This window comes from Maniola hyperantus, chromosome 22 (assembly GCF_902806685.2).
Source record: "Maniola hyperantus chromosome 22, iAphHyp1.2, whole genome shotgun sequence".
Classification (NCBI taxonomy): Eukaryota; Metazoa; Arthropoda; class Insecta; order Lepidoptera; family Nymphalidae; genus Maniola; species Maniola hyperantus.
In genome coordinates, this window is record NC_048557.2 from 11,302,243 (window position 1) to 11,320,756 (window position 18,514).

At 39.3% G+C, this 18,514-nt stretch overlaps 2 protein-coding genes across 2 annotated transcripts in view; one reads left to right on the plus strand and one right to left on the minus strand.

The window, feature by feature from the left end:
* LOC117992749 (uncharacterized) overlaps positions 1 to 18,514 on the plus strand; it is a 229,281-nt gene that overhangs the window by 190,977 nt on the left and 19,790 nt on the right. The window lies entirely within an intron of this gene.
* LOC117992837 (chymotrypsin-like elastase family member 2A) lies at positions 4,340 to 13,841 on the minus strand. The gene is made up of 8 exons (XM_069506102.1): positions 13,215 to 13,841; positions 10,801 to 10,974; positions 9,701 to 9,908; positions 8,806 to 8,915; positions 7,357 to 7,524; positions 6,850 to 7,006; positions 6,213 to 6,253; positions 4,340 to 5,521 (listed from the first exon to the last, which is right to left on the minus strand). The coding sequence occupies exons 1-8, from the start codon at positions 13,473 to 13,475 to the stop codon at positions 5,339 to 5,341; spliced, it is 1,302 nt and encodes a 433-aa protein (XP_069362203.1). The 5' UTR covers positions 13,476 to 13,841; the 3' UTR covers positions 4,340 to 5,338.

Genomic DNA, 18,514 nt, shown 5'->3' on the forward strand with positions numbered 1-18,514 from the left:
AAAGGATTTGTCGATAGCCCCAGAGCTACTGCGTCCGAACGGCATCCATTTATCCATAACGACTTCTCACAACCCTATAATCGTAATGATGATCCAGTTCGCACGTTCGTAAGGGCTCAACTATAGTAGGCGCGTGAGCAAAATGGCACTAAGACCGTAAGTTAATTGACAAACTTTACTAAGGTATAAATGATACTTATAGGTAAGAGTGTTCATCATCACTTATCACCAGGTGAGTTTGCAGTCAAGAACTCATTCGTCACCGTATAAAAATCAAGGTAGCAATGCTGAAGAAATGAAATGTAATGAAATAATTTAAGGTAGAATTACTCTGCATAAAAAAACTCAAGCCCGCTAGCAGTGGGCTGTGGTGGTGGGGACGACGTAATTTCAGAAGTTGAAACACTGCTAGCATTTTCCGCGATGAATAACTGATTCGTTAAAACTCTTTTCTCCGTCCCCGGGAAACTCAACTTTTTGAAAACTAGTTTTGGGTCCCTGGACTATAAAGAGTTTATGCTTTCGCACATTACAATTCAATGCGTATTTAAGAGATTTTTTTCGTAAACGGTATTCTATTTATTTTAAACTAGCTGATGCCCACGACTTTGTATGTGTGGATATAGGTTTTTAAAAATCCCGTGGATTTCTCGGGATAAAAAGTAGCCTATATCACTCTCCAGGTCCACCAATAGGTACCATAAATAAAAATAAATAAAAAATAAAAAATAAAAACCGACTTCAATAACTACCAACACTAAAAAGTAAAAATAATTTAATTTACTACCCAATATGTTATGTATACAAGAGTTATTGTAGTTCTATAGTAATTTAATAAAAACTGTCATACCCCTTCCAGGTTAGCCCGCTATCATCTTAGACTGCATCATCACTTACCACCAGGTGAGATTGCAGTCAAGGGCTAACTTGTATCTGAATAAAATAAAAAAAAAATTTTATAGAATGAAAAACATTAACTTTTTTTGAGAGCAGCACTCGGGTTTTCATTCGAAACTCCTAACTCGTTTATAGTTATTTCGTGAACGAACTACAAAACTACAAACGTCAGTTAGTTTACAAAAAAAAGAAACAAACCCTTTTATTGAATAAAACTAGCGCTGCAATACTGAAACTAAAAGGAAAGGGTGTTATGTACTACATAAAAGGGCTTGGATACCGCTATCCACACGCGTTTTCCAATATTTACTTTCTGTCCCTAGTGTCTGGGAAAACTGGTTTATGTGTCAATATATCGGCATTTCGGTTTCGCCATAGGATGGGATATTTGCAGGGCTTAAATTAGTACTTTTTAGGGTTATAGGAGGGTATACCTCAAAAGGAAAAAGAAACCCTTATAGGATCACTTTGTTGTCTATCGTTTCCTTACGATGTTTTCATTTACCGTTAAAGCAAGTGTTTAATTACATAAAACGCACATAACTCCGCAAAGTGAGAGGTGCGTGCCCGGGATCGAACCCCCGACCTCCGATTAGAAGGCGGACGTCCTAACCACTAGGCTATCACAGCTCTATCAAGTAAAATATTTGTATCAAAATACCTGTAAAAAATTGAATTCTACCAAATTCTACTGATTAAAGATTTTGGGATAGATTACATTATTCAAGAAAAAGTTTCAATCTGCATTTTATATGTAATCTAAAGAGCGATACTTGTATATTTTCGCTCGAAGAGAATAATTTGTTGGCAGATGTCTCTTGCTTGTCTGAATTTATATTGCTTCGAATGAAATTATTCCAAATTGCTTGCTTTTTTCATTTGTTTTATTAAAATTGCTTAGGCTTTGTGGTTATTTTTGTATTCGAGCTTAAAATACCTATGCAAAGAAGTTAGTATAGGGCTCTCTCTGTTACGTAGTCCCATACAAATGATAGAGACGAAAATCTCAGTAACCATTTTGAGACACCAACCAATCACAGACATGTTTTCAAAAAACATTCAATATTCAATTGGAAAACGTTTTCAAAAAATCCGGCCAAGTGCGAGTTAGACTCGCGCACCAATGCTAGGGTTCCGTACTCGGGTTTGTTTTTTGTGACAAATATTTTTTGCAAATAAATAATATTTCCTTGGAGAGGATTGAAAAGTTCCTCATACCACTGGTCCGGAATGCCCGCACTACCGAAAAGAACCAACAAGAAACTCGGCGGTTGCCCTCTGCATTATAACCTTCTCATTCTGAGAGGAGCCCCATACTTAGTAGGTGGTAACGTGGCGATAGGTTAATCTTATTTAGTGTAATTCGTTCTACGCTCTTAATTGGATGTTAAGGATTCTTTTTTCTTTAGGTACTTGAAGTTTTTTCTTTAGGTAGATACTTAGGTTAGGTTCTTTAGGTACTTGAGAAAAAATTATCTCGTAATAATATTAAATTCGATACAGTTGTTTATATTACATCATTATACCTGTTACAATGTTATGTTATGTAATATACCTACGCTTTGAAACTAATTGGTGGAGACATCTAAAAAGCTTTCTGTAATGCGATATTTTTCTCGTATGTGAGTATTATGTATCATATAGATTACGGAGGATGAAAAGCCTGTTTTTTTCTCTGTTCAATAAAAAATAATTATGCCCGCGACTTCGTCCGCGTGGATATATGTTTAAAAATCCTGTGGGAACCATGGATATTTAGGAATAAAAGTAGCCTATGTGATAATCCAAGATATTATAATCTATCTCCATTCCAAATTTCAGCCAAATCCGTCCAGTAGTTTTTGAAGGAAAGAATAACAAACACACACACACACACACACACACACACACACACATACGAACTTTCGCCTTTACACTATTAGTTTGATTACGGGGGTGTTATATTATTTTGTCAATTTTGAATATTTAGAATATAACTTTGTTTATGCACTTGTACGGCTAACAATATCGCGACGTAATTAGAAACAGCGCCATCTAGATTCAGCTATTTGCAACACGTTTGAAAGGTTTGACTTAATATTGGAAGACTGCCGCGATCCTGTTCGGCATTCGGAAGCCTTTACGTCAGCTCCAACTGCGAGGGCAGGGCATAGAGTGGCAGACTTCGGTGTGCTACTTGGGGTGTCGCATCGACAATAGCCTGAGCATGATCCCCACTGTGAATCACGCCGTGGATCAGATCCTTACCTCAAGCCTCTCACTGAAGACCAAGCTCCGGATCTACGGAGCCTATGTCCGCTCACGTCTGACGTACGCGGCTCCTGCCTGGTATGCTCTCTGTTCAGAACACCAGAAGAGCCGCTTACAAGTCCAGCAGAACAAGTGCCTACGCATGATCGTAGGAGCGCCGAGGTACGTGAGGAATGATGTCATTCATCGCGACCTCAAGACGCCCACCGTGGAGGAGTACGTCCGTACACTTGCGCGCGCGGACTACGGACCTTACACACACCTTCACGGCATCGCTCCGCTGACCATTCGACCACCGACCGGGCGTCCTCTGCCTCGGGAACTCCTACGACCGCCACCACTAGCGTGGCACGCAGGCGATCCTAGCGATGATGATGACGACGCGAGACCCACCGGATATGACACTATCTCAGCCTATCGTCACCACACCACCCCCGCGCGCGACGGCGAATCTATCGCCCGCAGCGCGGGGAACGCAACCAGCCACGAGGCCCCAAGCCAAGAAGGCGGGCCCTAGCCGGTGTAATTCCGGCTAGAAGACCAACACCGGGGTAACATGAATACCCCGCGCCCTACCCGGGTAAGGAGACTACGCCTCGAGGCCCGTACCCCCGCTTGGCCTTCGGCCAACCGGAGAAGGCCCTGTCACTTAATATTCGTGTGAGGTTTTACTAGTGTGTCCAGCATTAATTGTCCAAGTAGCTATCGATCAAAAGAAGTAATAGTAAGTAATTTGTCCAAAATGCAATTAAAAAAGCAAATAATTAAACTGCATCGGAAAAATAATAATATGTAACTAATAATAATTATACTAGTATCTATACAACTATACAAGCACGCACTCACGCATACTCTCTCACGTATTCTCTCTTTCTCCCACACACAAACACACACCCACACACACACAGCCACACATACACTCACACATCCACACACACATACATATGTTGTGAATCACCTACTAGGTATTTTTACTAGTTAATTGACTTTTATATTTTCATATGATTATATTGTAAAGCTTGTTTAAATTATCAAACGTACTGTTATAAATTTATAATTAATTACTATTTAAGTAATCTGTAAAAAAAATTGTAATCCTATTTGGCCTTATTTTCAGTCTGTTATTATGTAAAATTATATTGTAGGTATCGCTGTTGATTGCAAATAAACGAATAAAATAAAACTACAAAAATAAATCAGTCTCGTGCTAAATAGGTATGCAGGTTTATTGTGAACCCAAGGCTGAATACAGTACATAATTTTTCTTGAATGGATAACAATACCAAGACGTAATTACGAACAGCGCCATCTAGATTCTGGTCTATCCAACATATTATGTGGTGGATTTGACTCAACATTCATGTGGGGCGGTTCATACTCTATCCACGGAGCGTTTAATTAATGTAGCGCTCTCTCTGTTACGTAATCCGATACAAATGATAAAGGGAAAACTCAATGAGCGTTAACCATTTTGAGGCACCATCCAATCACAAACGGAAACATAGATTATGTTTACTGTACTCATGTACTGTTCTATCCATGGAAAAAAGTTAGTACGGAAAACATGGGTTCGTTTGTGATTGGTTGGTCACTCAAAATGGTTAACACCTCCTGACTTTCTTGTCTTTGTCATTTGTATGGGATTGCGTAACAGAGAGAGTGCTATATTAACTTCTTTCTTCGAATAGAGTATAGTAGTAGGAAGGTGCTATTGATCAATCTGCACTATAGTTGAGCCATTACAAACGAGCGAACTGAGTCATAAATCACTACGATCATTGGATTGTGAGAATGCTGCAGAAGTCGTTGGTTTTAGAATTTACAGGTAAAGTCCTTTCATACCCCACTTGGTATTGTGATCTTACCTTGACAGTTGAAAATACTAAATTAGTTTATGAACACATTTTCATTTTTCATTTGTGATGTAACCACAAATTCAAGGTTTTTGGATTTTTCCTTTACTTGTGCTACAAGACCTACCTAACTGCCAAATTTCATGCTTCTAGGTCAACGGGAAGTACCCTTCCAACCCAAAGTTTACTTGACAACAAAGTGATTCTACATCTAATGTACATGAAAGCAAATAAATAAATCTAATCTAAAAGGGTTCCTTTTTCCTTTTGAGGTACGGAACCCTAAAAATTATTTGTGACTCAGTTCACACGTTCGTAATGGCTCAACTGTAATGAAACTAGTCCTCCAGGTGGCTGTCGATCCAGTCTCGATATTTCTCAACATCAGTGAGCACGGTATACTGGGTGGGGTCGCAGATCGGCGCGTCGACGCGTGCGATCGTGTTGGACACGATCCCTCGCACGTGCCAACTGCCCAACACCTTATCCTTCTGAGTTTGCACCTTATCCGGGATGAAAACCTGAAGAAAAAATGAAACGGTAGTCACGGTACCAAAAGTAACGCGTTCTTTGTACACGTACTGGGAACGAGTACGTTATAAAGTACGCGTTACCAAAATCTAAATGTTTTACGGTTACTGGGTATATATAGACTGAGCGGAAAGAGGTGCACAGATTACAAATATATTTTTTGCATGACTAGGTAGGGTTGCCAGGCGTTTTTGATTGCTTGTCCGGCCAAAATAACCGGTGTCCGGCTTGTCCGGCTTTTGTTAGGCTTTTAAATTTCGTAAACGAGCGTGGCCGAACACAGGCGAGTCGACTGTCGGTCGCTCCCGCAGGCGGAAGCACCGCCTGACAACAAGATTTATGACAATAAAAAAAGCTTGATTTTACATGCAAATTTTTTTACCACACCTATTAATACTAAGACACAAAATCCTCAATAATGTAGGGTGTCCGGCCTTTCTACCCAAATGTCCGGCCAAACTGGCTGGTCTGTCCGGCTAGTAGGTTTGGCGACCCGGCAACCCTAACTATAGGCATTACTTTACAAGATTACTTTGGTATACAATATGTATTTCTATGCCATAATCCTCATGAAACGATAGACTCTACTGTTGGTCATAGATTTCTTGTAAGGGCTCCCAGGCCGCCGCGCCATCATATTTTTAAAGAATGTTTTTTGTGGCCTGCTTTTTTCATTCTTACCTGAAAAGCACCTCCACTATCGCCATTGCATGCCGACGTACCTGTAAACAACCCAAGTTTAAAAAAAACAATTGTTTCTAAGTTAACTTTAACAATGACAAAATTAGTCCTTACACAATTTATTAGGTACAGTGCTGCGACAAGGCTCTTTTGGCACTTGAATGACATTCATAGGAGGGCGTTATTGGAGAACAAAGGCTTAGAATATTTAAACAAGAACAAAGGGGAAACTTGACGGCAACTTTAGTGGCTAGTGGTGGCTTCTTGAAGTCTCTGATCCGATACCGTGAGATACCGATATTGTAACGATAATAATGAAACCGTTATTAGTTAGCATTATAACCCGCACAGAACTTCTTGCTGTTAAAGTGTCCTGTGTGTAAAGTGATCACGCAGATCATCAGAAAAGTAGCTTGTTGTAGAATTTGACAAAGATGACGTTTTTTACCGATATAATGATACCGTTATGAAAGCCCGCATAGAATTTCTTGTCGTTCAGTGCCTTGCCGTAGAACAGCGGGGTATACAGGTGCTTTCTGAGACCATCGGCATGCTGGCTTGCTGCAGAGTCTCTGATCCGATACCGTGAGTTTGATACCGATATTGTAACGATAATAATGAAACCGTTATTAGTTACCGTTATGATAGCCTGCACAGAACTTTTTGCCGTTGAGTGCCTTGCCGTAGAAGAGCGGGTTGCTCTTTATACAGGTGCTTTCTGAAACCATCGGCATGCTGGCTTGCTGCAGAGTCTCTGACAGCGTGTCGTTTATGTTGAAGCCCCATCCTACTATCTGAGAAAATAGTAAACATAAATAGAAGGTACCAGCGACTTCGTCCGTGAGTTTAAACTGTTTAAAGATCCTGGTAAATTCCTTTAGCTTGAAATTTTTATTTTCCATTGTTTTTAACTCCTTTTATTTTTCCGGGATAAACATTGCCTATGCCCGTCTCTGGGATACAAGCTATCTCTGTACCAAATTTCGTAAAATCAGTTCAGCAAAAGGGCCGTAAGAAGGTAGCAGAAAGACTTTCCTATTTATGATAATTTTAGTTTGGAAGAGTCAACCTTTTTCAGAGTGCGCCACCAAACGCGGTCCTCCGCCTTCCTCATCCACCTTCTCCAGGTCATTCCTCAACTTACAGTGCCTAAGATAGTGCTGGTGTTCAGTCGCTCAGTGGCGCGCCGGTACCACAGGCACGCTGGCTGGATGTAGTCATTGAAGGCGACTTCAGTCCTCAACTTCAACAGGGCGATGTCGTTAGACAACTTCCGGTGCTGATAGTGCTCGTGAATTATTATTCTGTGAACCTAAAAAAAATGCCAGATACCTACCATCAGAAAAATACCAAATACTATCAGAAAAATACTAAATAAAATTTAATTATACTATATTGATTTTATATAGTATTTATATACATGTATATTGTATATATTATATTATATTTTATAGTATGTACCTATTAGAGTGTATGTGTTTATATATACCTATATATATTATATTTATAGCTACATTGCGACTCCCCGTCTTACAGTTCTATAAGTTCTTAAGTATGGGTTGCCTGGAAGAGATCACTTTAGTGATAAGGTCGCCCTTTGTTTTTTAAGTGTATCCTGTATTCTTACACTCTGTAAATCTATTAACAATAAAGTTACTTTAAATTAAATTAAATTAAATACTATCAGAAAAGTTATATTGTGTTTGCACAGGTCTAACTTCTTGAAGTTATTAAATACAAAACTTTGCCTGCGACTTCGTTTGCATGGACTTGTTTTTTTTAATTCTTTGGGAACTATTTGAATTTCACTGGATATAAGTTGCCTATGTGACTTTCGGTCTTTACCTAAGCCGCATAAGCGCTTTGGGGGTCGTTTGATGGCTGATGTCCTGTGCTATAGCCCTTTGACGGGATCGTGTCCTCTTTTCCTGTAACCCTGTATATTTAGCATGTATGTATTGTTAATGTACCTAACTTTGCAATGCCCTAACGGGGCTTCATGTAACCATGAAAGCAAATGAATAAATAAATCATAAATCATAAACCTATACTCATGCAGAAATCTGTGTGTTATAATAAAGTTCTTATAAAAAATTCAGTCGTATTGGTTGTTATGAGATCATAAACGGTGTAACCAGAACGTTAGCAAAAACTTAGCGTTATTGTTATACTACCTAAACACAATCCAATACCAATAACCATTTGCCTCATTTAATTTAGTTTTAGTAATTTAGTATTTTTCAAACCGGCAATGTAAAGCGCGCAAAATTCGGGTCAATGCTCCGCTTACGACGCGGCATTGACTCCGAAGTCCGAATGGCTTACTTTCAGAGCGTTCGTTGACCTCTAGCGTCAGTCAGATGTTGAATGTATCGTGAAATTTTACAAAATATAGGATATTTGCGTTTTTTGTGGTATCATATCACTGTTCATCACTACTATCACCCTGTCTTTGCACTGCTTTTTGCCAGCGTTCTGGTTACACCGTGTAGTAGCACTTATTACAAGATATTTTTTCCTGTGTTGTATCAGACACTAATCTTTTCTTGTCTAATGTTCGAGTCCTGTGATGAGGATTCAGTGGTATACGTACTTGCCTCTCTTCAGATTCTTTGTCTCCACCCTTCAGGTTATACTTCCCCAGCACCACGCTCAGCACATCCGGCGTGAACGGAGTTCCTCTCGATGTGGCGCAGTGGGCAGCTGGCAAAGAAAACACTCATCGTCATCATCATGATCATCATCATCATCATCATCATCATCATCATCATCATCATCATCATCATCATCATCATCATCATCATCATCATCATCATCATCATCATCATCATCATCATCATCATCATCAACATCATCATCATCATCATCATCATCTCAATACATCGTCAGCCTCTACTGAATATGGATTTCTATCAAGGTGGCGTAGTGCGGATCGGAAGACTTCACACACCTTTAACGACCTCTCTAGCGCAGTGGTAAGCGCCGTGGTCTTATTTGTGGGATTTGGAATTTTATTATTTCTAACTTTCTGGTCTGTGGGGAGGCCGTGGCTAGTTACCACGCTACTGGCAAAGCCGTGCCGCCAAGCGATTTGGCGTTCCAGTACGAAGCAACAAATAAATGCATTTTCTTTTCTTTTCTTTATTTTTTTATTAGAAAAACAGAGTTTACGTCGGAATTTTAAAAAAACCATAAATCACCGCGAACGAAATAAAGCGGGATCCTCTACACATTTGTACACATCGATGTATTACATCGATACAGTACATGGCCGAAAGTAATGTACATCGGCCTTTAGAATGACATTTCGGATTTGTAGAGCGTTGTCTCTGACACTCATACCTATATGACGTTTTGTCGGACTCAACGACAGAGACAGTGCTCTACAAATTTGCTATCTCCTTCTAAAGGTCGATTACTTTCGGCCGCGTACTGTAGTAAACCCTTATTTCATTTCCATTCCAAACTACGCTTCAGAAACCCCTTACCCGTCAGCACAAAGTTCTTAGAAACGAGGGTGCCCCCGCATATGTACTTGAAGACCGTGTCTTTGAGGGTGTAGAGCGCGACGTGCCACGGCCAGTCGCCGGGCTTGGTGGGCGCTCCGTTCACGATCAGCTCGGTGTGCTCCACCTTCCGCCGGCCGCAGTTCTGTGGCGCGCTGCCGGTCTCCGCTGCGTACTCGTGGAGGAAACCCTGACCACAGAAGTTCCATTAGTCTTAAAATCACTGGTCGATAACTATACTCCTAAAATGCTTAAATTGTTATCCTTATCTGACTCTTATCTAATTTAATTAATTAAGCAACTGTATCTATTAATTTAGCTGTAGATTATATTTACTAATTAGTGGTTAATGTTAAAAGTTTGTAATGTAGGTAGCTTATTGTTAACACAATCGGAGACTTATGTAATGCTGTATATGCCTATAATTGATGATTGTAGTAGGACTGGAATTGTTTGTGCATGTTTTTAATATTTGTGAATGTTGTTACAATTTATCGTTGGCATATCTAATAAAATAAAATAAAAATTAAAATAAAATAAAATATACTATAGGCGTCATAAGAACGCTCAGGCTCACTTAGTAAACGCTAGAGAGCGCAATAGCTCGGAGTTTCTCTATAATTATTATGATCAATCAATAAAGAGAAGGGTTTTCTCCGTCCAACGATTCTGACGACTGATCTGTAAAATCAGAGTAACCGATACCGACATATCTCGACGGGCTGTGAAGCTGAAGTGGCAATGGATATAGGGAACATACTCATATTTTAGCGTTTAAACTACCGTGAGTGATTTCCATTATAAATATTATCTGTCCCGGCTTACTCACGTGTGTAGTCGACGTTAGCCCGACTAGTTTCGAACCCATCCGGGGTCCTTTTTCAAGGGAGTCCGTCCGCGCACGCGCCGCGGTTTTGACTCAAAAAACAGCCGGGACAGATAGTATTTATAACATACTCATAGTTCGAAAAACTAATCAAAACGTTGGGGTCCACAGTGAAGGAAGATACACTAATGGCACCGGAAAACGTGTTGAAACATGCCAAACCCTCCACTTCTTTCTCTCCCATCCCCAAACTCACAACATCCGGTTCATTGCAGTACTCCACATCGTTGATGGTGAGGCCCGTCAGGTAGGGCGTGAGGCCGGGTATGGTCCCCTTTACAGCGAAGCCGAGGCCTGCGTGCTGCACGAAGAAGCGAAGCGTGAAGCTGTCGCCGTCGGTCAGAGAAAATCTTTGGAATTTCTTTTCGTCCTAAAAGATTGAATTATTATTCGAATTTGTATAATCCATAATTCCATACTAATATTATAAATATGAAAGCGTGTATGTCTGTCTGTCTATCTGTCTGTCAGTCTGTCTGCTAGCCTTTCATGGCCTATCCGTTCAACCGATTCTGACGAAATTTGGTACAGAAATAGCTTGCATCCCGGGCTAGGCTACGACATAGGCTACTTTTTATCCCAGAAAATCAAAGAGTTCCCGAGGGATTTTGAAAAATGTAAATCCACGCAGATGAAGTCGCGCGCATAAGCTAGTAATTTATAATTAGCCGTCAGTATGAATCGACCCTAAGCGTTGAGTAGTTTTTTTCGTATTTCTATTCATAATTTTATTGTGTTTTCCTTATGTTTGTTACGGTGTACCTACAAATAATGAGTGTAGGTAAACATTTATGATTACCTATAGCGTTTTTGCTAACCCTACCTCTTCGGATCATAATGACAGCTATACCGCCCGCGTCACAAGATGGCGGCCACGGCGGTCTTTTTTGGGTTAGTAGTGCCGGAAGGCTGCCAACGAGACCCTATTACTGTCCGTCCGTCTGTTTGTCAGCAGGCTATATCTTATGAACCGTAATAGGTAGAGAGTTAAAATTTTCACAGAATAATATGTATTTCTATTGTCGTAGCACCAAAAAATTAAACCATGAAAATTAAAAAAAATGTGTTATTTCTAGTACGATGGTACATACCTACGCAACCCTGTGCGACCAGTTTTTTTAATGTTAACATAACGGTACTTGGGTAACGGTACAAAAATATCGGTCAATCGATCCCTGCCTGCAGTCTATTTTATCCTTGTATTTTCTTTCATCTTAGGTTGCCTGAGAGCTCACCACTATTTAGATTTCATATTTCTATTTATCGAATTATTACGCTTAGAACTTCGATGTTTCTATTCTTATTTTTTCCATAATCGACCTCCCTTGTGCATTGATGAACGCTGACGTCTTATAAGAGAGAGGTTCCTGGTTCATTTCCCGGAACAATTTGGACAAACCGCCACCGCCAAGCGATTTAGCGTTCCGGTACGTTACCGTGTATAAAGCGATAAAGGATATGGGTTTAATAAAAACTGGCATACCCCTTTCAAGTTGGGCCGCTTCCATCTTAGACTGCATTATCACTTACCACCAAGTGAGATCGCTGTCAACTCACTCGTATATTGTGTTGGAATAAAAAATATTTTATGGTGTGCACAGTAATAAAGAGTATGAGATCTATCTATCGCTTGTCGCTATCTAAACATGTCGAACATGTCAAAATATTTTTCAAATACGACATGTTAGTCGTATTCGACTGCAATACAAACCCTTCCTCGGTGCGCGAGTCGGACTCGCACTTGGCCGGTTTTTATTATAGTACGCGACAGGTCGAGATGGCAATTGGGGTATGAGGCGGGGAGACTCCCCTCACGCCCGCACGTCACCTGCGCTATCCCGCACCGGGTTAGCGCGAGGACTGTGCGGGTGTGCGGGGCGTCCCCATCCCGATTTCTATCTCTACCCTGCTGCGCGATTGCGGGAGAATGAAATCTACAATGTCACGATCGCAATCACCTCTGATTGGTTGACGCTCGCTCACTATTGGCCACAATGCATTGTTGCAACAAGAATCGCACAAATTCAGCCAATCATAACAATTGAGATTGTAATAATGATTGATGCAGTAGGGCGATTGTCTAAAACCAGCATCAATCATTATTACAATCTCAATTGTTCCGATTGGCTGAATTTGTGCGATTCTTGTTGCAACTATGCATTGTAGCCAATAGTGAGCGAGCATTAACCAATCAGAGATGATTGCGATCGTGACATTGAAGCTGTCAAACAACCGCGGTAGGGCAGCAGGTTTCCCGCAATGGAGGTGCATCTAGTATGCTATGATAAAAATTTTAAACAACAAAATGGTTAAAGTTAGTATAAGTAAAGATTAAAGTATGTAAATATTAAAGTAATAGTTAAAATTAATTTAAAACTAATGTTAGCTTATAGATTAGATGTATAATAATTATAATAATATAGTTGATTGTTAGCGCAACTTATGTCGACGTAATTGTATAGTTTTATAGTTTTAACGCTAAAATTTGTACGATTCACATAGGCATGAAATAGAGTGACATAAAAATTGTACCAACACCTTACATATACCTATTTCAACAAATAAATAGATTTTGATTTTGATTTTATGTAATATGTATCTATCGCGTACCGATCTGACAGTGAAGGTGATGTTAACTTCAGCATCAAAGTACACTTTAGTGACACTATCCGCGGGGAAGTTCTTGTTAATGTACACGAAGTAATGGTTGTTGTCCTTCGGAGGCAGCCCCGGCTCGAACCACACTACTATGTCCTTCGTGTTCTTGCACGGGTACGCGCTGATGATGGGGCTGCCTACTGGCATCCACACCCGACTGTCGTTCCCCACAATCGTCAGAACAAAACAAACACATAACACCACTCGCTTCATTATTTATTACGAAATCACTTTTTAGACACGAAACTAAACAACATATTCGAATTATAAATATTTACGTCCATTTTCTATATTCAATCTATCAAAGTTCATACAATTTTTGACAACGTTTTGCTAAATAAGTACCGTTTCATATGCTCACTACGACACTACATACAATAAGTATGTAAGCACACACACACACACACAAATTATCGACAGATCACAGATAGATGATAGCCGTTGAAAATGCACGTTAGCTATATTTTAACTGTTTATAACATTTTGTAAGACTATATTAATTTATTTTGTAAATAATAAAACTACATAATTTAGACGCAAGACGGTGAGTACGTCCGGTTACTTATAATTACGTCTTAGTATGAGCCATGACGCGAAATAACTAAAGGTGTTTCCATACTAGACTTTATTAACAAGCTTTTTATTAAACGCACCGCTCAATCAAAGCTATGAGTGCGCTTTTCAGTCTTATAAGTCCCGCAAATTGCTATTGCGCTGGAACCATGTCCCATTAACATCGAAATGACGTCATTTTGACGTCAGCCGAAATAAAAATAAACCATCAGCTTGAAACTTCAGTCAAGTGCTGACGTCACTAAAATGGCGGCCACGCGCACTAGAAAGCGGGATTTATATCTCCCTTGCATCTTTTTACCACCATTTTTATTTTTATTATTTATTCAGATACAAGTTAGCCCTTGACTACAATCTCACCTGATGGTAAGTGATGATGCAGTCAATGGCTGAACCGGTAAAGGAGTGGACTGAAAACCGAAAGGTCGACGCTTCAAACCCCGCCCGTTGCACTATTGTCGTACCTACTCCTAGCACAAGCTTGACGCTTAGTTGGAGAGGAATGGGGAATAGTAGTCATTAAACATGGCTAATATTCTTTAAACATTACGTTATTATCGTTACATATAAATTACTAGCTGATGCCCGCGACTTCGTCCGCGTGGAATTAGGTTTTTAAAAAATCCCGTGGGAACTATTTGATTTTCCGGGATAAAAAGTAGCCTATGTCACTCTCCAGGTCTTTATCTATACCCATGCAAAAAATCACGTCAATCCGTAGCACCGTTGCGACGTGATTGAAGGACAAACCAACAAACCAACAAAGAAACACGCTTTCGCATTTATAATAAGGGTACTGATTAGCGTTTTAAACAGCAACTTGTAAAACGCTTCGTTTGTGAATGGCCTTATCTTTGAACCGGTCGGACAGGTCATAAGCGAAGAGCTGACCTTCTCAAACACCCAAATACCTTATTAGAATGATGTTGCAAAGAATCAGCCTGGCTGTTAAGCGTAATATACGTAGCAGGCAGTAATGTAGACAGTATTCCATGCGGGTACGACTTGCAAGGTTTAATTAGGTCACGTAAGATTACATTAGGTACGTAATTGTACCTACTTAGTAGTTTTTTTTTTTTTTTTTTAATATTCTTTATAGTACACCAAAAAGAAAGACACAAAAAGAAACATGTAAATATAGTAGGTACTAATAAGTTTTATCCATATCCATACTAATAAAGAGCAACCGCCGAGTTTCTTGCTGGTTCTTCTCGGTAGGAAAGGCATTCCCAACCAGTGGTAGATGCCTCTGACGATTCAAAAATACTTGTAAAAGTTTAAATGTTTTTTTTAAATATTATAAATGCGAAAGTGTGTCTGTCTGTATGTCTAGCCTTTCACGGCTCATCTGTTCAACCAATTTTAACGAAATTTGGTATAGATATAGCTTGGAAGGACATAGGCTGGTTTTTCCCCGGAAAATCGAAGAGTTCCCATGGGATTTTTAAAAACTTAAATCCACGCGGACGAAGTCGCAGGCATCATCTAGTATTTAATATAGATATGTACCAGGGACTTAACTCTGTGCTCATACATTTTAATGTATAAATAGTATTATAGTATGCGACAGGTCGAGATGGCAATCGGGCTGGGGCGCCCCGCACACCCGCACAGCCTCGGCAACCACGGCGCGGGTACCTCACACCCCGATTGCCATCTCGACCTGTCGTATACTACTTCACCCGCTCCTAGGCTATTATAAAGTTTGTTTCAAGAATATAACATTAGAATATTTAAGTATAATAATAATTAAATGTAAATGATTGTATGTACGCATCAAGTAGGAATAACTTACAGAATGTAGATAAGCTTGCACTTTCGACCTTTTAACTACAATATCTATTTACTTACTAAGTACCTATATTACGTCTATCACTTATTTACATGAAGTTTTAAGGAAAAAGTGAAATAAAACTCCTGCAATCTTTGAAATTTTTATTCTCTTTCTTTCTGTGTTGATGTGATGATCTTCATTTTTAGGGTCCCGTACCTTGAAAGGAAAAAGGAGCTCTTATAAGATCCCTTCGTTTTCAGTCTGTCTGTCGTCTGTCAAGAAAGCTATAGGTGATTCCAGTTGACCTAAAATCATGAAATTTTGGCAGGTAGGTAGGAATAGCACACACGTACCTAAAGGGAAAAACCAAAACCGTGAATTTGTGGTTACATTACAAAAAATCAAAATGCATGTTCATAAATGAAAGGGCTTTACCTGTACATTCTAAAATCGATTTTTATTCCTTTTTAAAATGGCTGCCATGTAAAAAAAACATTTAAAAAGTACATTGTGTTATACCTTGTACGATGGTACGGAGCCATTCGTGTGCGAACCGGAACCGGTTTTTTCCTTTCGAGGTACGGAACCCTAAAAGCGATGAACTATTGCGAAAATCGAATTGATCTGTCAAAGTTTGATGGCAGAGTGGCTGATCGGATGATACGGAACCGTAGTTCCGAACTTCCGACCAACTTCCTAATAGTTTGTGAGCTGAGCTCGAACTGAGCGACTAACACTGCTTGAATCGGTAACTTTTTGTTTCGATCTAAAGAGTTAAACTCGAGTTAAACCCAGCATAGCTGTTGTGACTTTGACTTTTCATTAATAGTTTACCAACTAAGCTTCCGGAGTTAAAGGAAATTATAGCATGCCTAATCGGATAGTAATGAATACAGGGTGTAACCAGAACGTTAGCAAAAACTAGCGTTATTATTACATTAACTAAGCCAAAATGCCAATAACCGTTTGCTTCATTTTGTAGTTTTAGTGATTTAGTATTTATTAAAACCTGCAATGTATAGTGCAAAAATCGGGTCAATGCCCCGCCTACGACACGGCATTGAAATGAAAATCTTTTTTATTCGTACAAACTTTTACAAGTACTTACGAATAGTCGGATGCATCTACCACTGGTTCGGAATGCCTTTCCTACCGAGAAGAACCAGCAAGAAACTCGGCGGTTGCTCTTTTCAAATATTTGATTTAGGTACAAGATTATGCCATGTATGAAATAGTATTTGCAGTCCTGTGCATTGCCGGAACGAGCTGCAGGTCAAATCCACGCTCTTTTATCATTTAGATATAATCTTCAATTGTGTAATATGCTTTTTTCAGGAGAATATTTTTAATAGATTTTTAAACTTGTCTCCAAATGGCCTACTTACGGAACGTTCGTTGACCTCTAGCGTCAGTCAATTGTTTTATTTGCAATATATCGTGAAATTTTACAAAATATAGGATATTTTAAATATTTTTTCGCGTTTTTTTTTTTTTGTGGTGACATATCACTGATCATCACTACTATCACCTGTCTTCGTTTTTGCCAGCGTTCTGGTTACACCCCATATGTGATGTACGGAACCCGTGTGCGAAACCGACTCGCACTTGACCAGTTTTATTTATTCACTACCTAGGTAGGCACTTTGTTTCACATGAAAAAATTCACTCAAGGCAAGTTGAACAAATCATGATAAACCAATACCTACTACCCTGTAAAAAGCATCCCTCGTAAAATATTTATCGTCCAGTAAATGAAGGGATCCTGTTAGGGACCAAGGTTGCTGATTTTAAATCATTTTCTTTTGGTGAAATTATTATTTTTACTTCACAGGCGATTATACGTAATTGAAACGTCATTCAGCTAGGTGTTCAAACTTGCAGGAGATTTAAGTATTTTTAGGGTTCCGTACCTCAAAAGGAAAAACGGAACCCTTATAGGATCACTTTGTTGTCTGTCTGTCAAGAAAAATACAGGGTACTTCCCGTTGACCTAGAATCATGAAATTTGGCAGGTAGGTAGGTCTTATAGGCTAGCAGACATTCGGGGAAAATCTGAAAACCGTGAATTTGTGGTCACATCACACAAAAAAAAATAAGTTGTGGTCATGAACTAATAATTAGTATTTTCAATTTTCGAAGAAAGATAACTATATCAAGTGGGGTATCATATGAAAGGTCTTCACTTGTGCATTCTAAAATAGATTGTTATTTATTTTTATGCATTATATTTTTTGAATTATCGTGCAAAATACGACTGTCGTACAGAACCCTCGTTGCCGTTGTACAGAAGCCTGACTCGAACTTGGCCGGGTTTTTTTGGTCAAAATATAACCCGTAGTGAAAATTGCAATCGCTTCTGCTACTGATTGTGAACAAACTACTTTCAGGTTTTGCGTACCTATTACTTACTTACTTACTAAAACGAACGTTGTACAGACTGACACGTAAAAAGTATAATGTTAGTTTCTTTTGACATGACACATAGAGCTAAAATGGCGAGTGAGCACAATAGCAACTAGCAAGTGTTACAATTTGAGAACATAAAGTTGTGAAAGGTCTTTCCACGTTCGTTTTCACATGCTATCTGTGAAATGGTCCATCTCTAGATCCTGTACAGTACAGGTAAGTACCTCGACTCAATAAGGACCCAAAGATTCCCGTATTGATTTCATTTCCGAACGTGATTGGAAAGGGTCGAGCTGATTATGGAATTTTCCTTTGATTTATTTGTATCGCGGAGGATCAGACTTGGGAAATAATATAGCTACCTTCTATTCATAGACCTTTTATTTGTCGTACTTAGTATAGAAAATTTCTATCTTCTTTGTTGTACCTATTCTACTCCCTCTCAACCTCTCACACTGCCAAGTATCACTGGTAGAGATATCTCATAGAGATAAGTGCT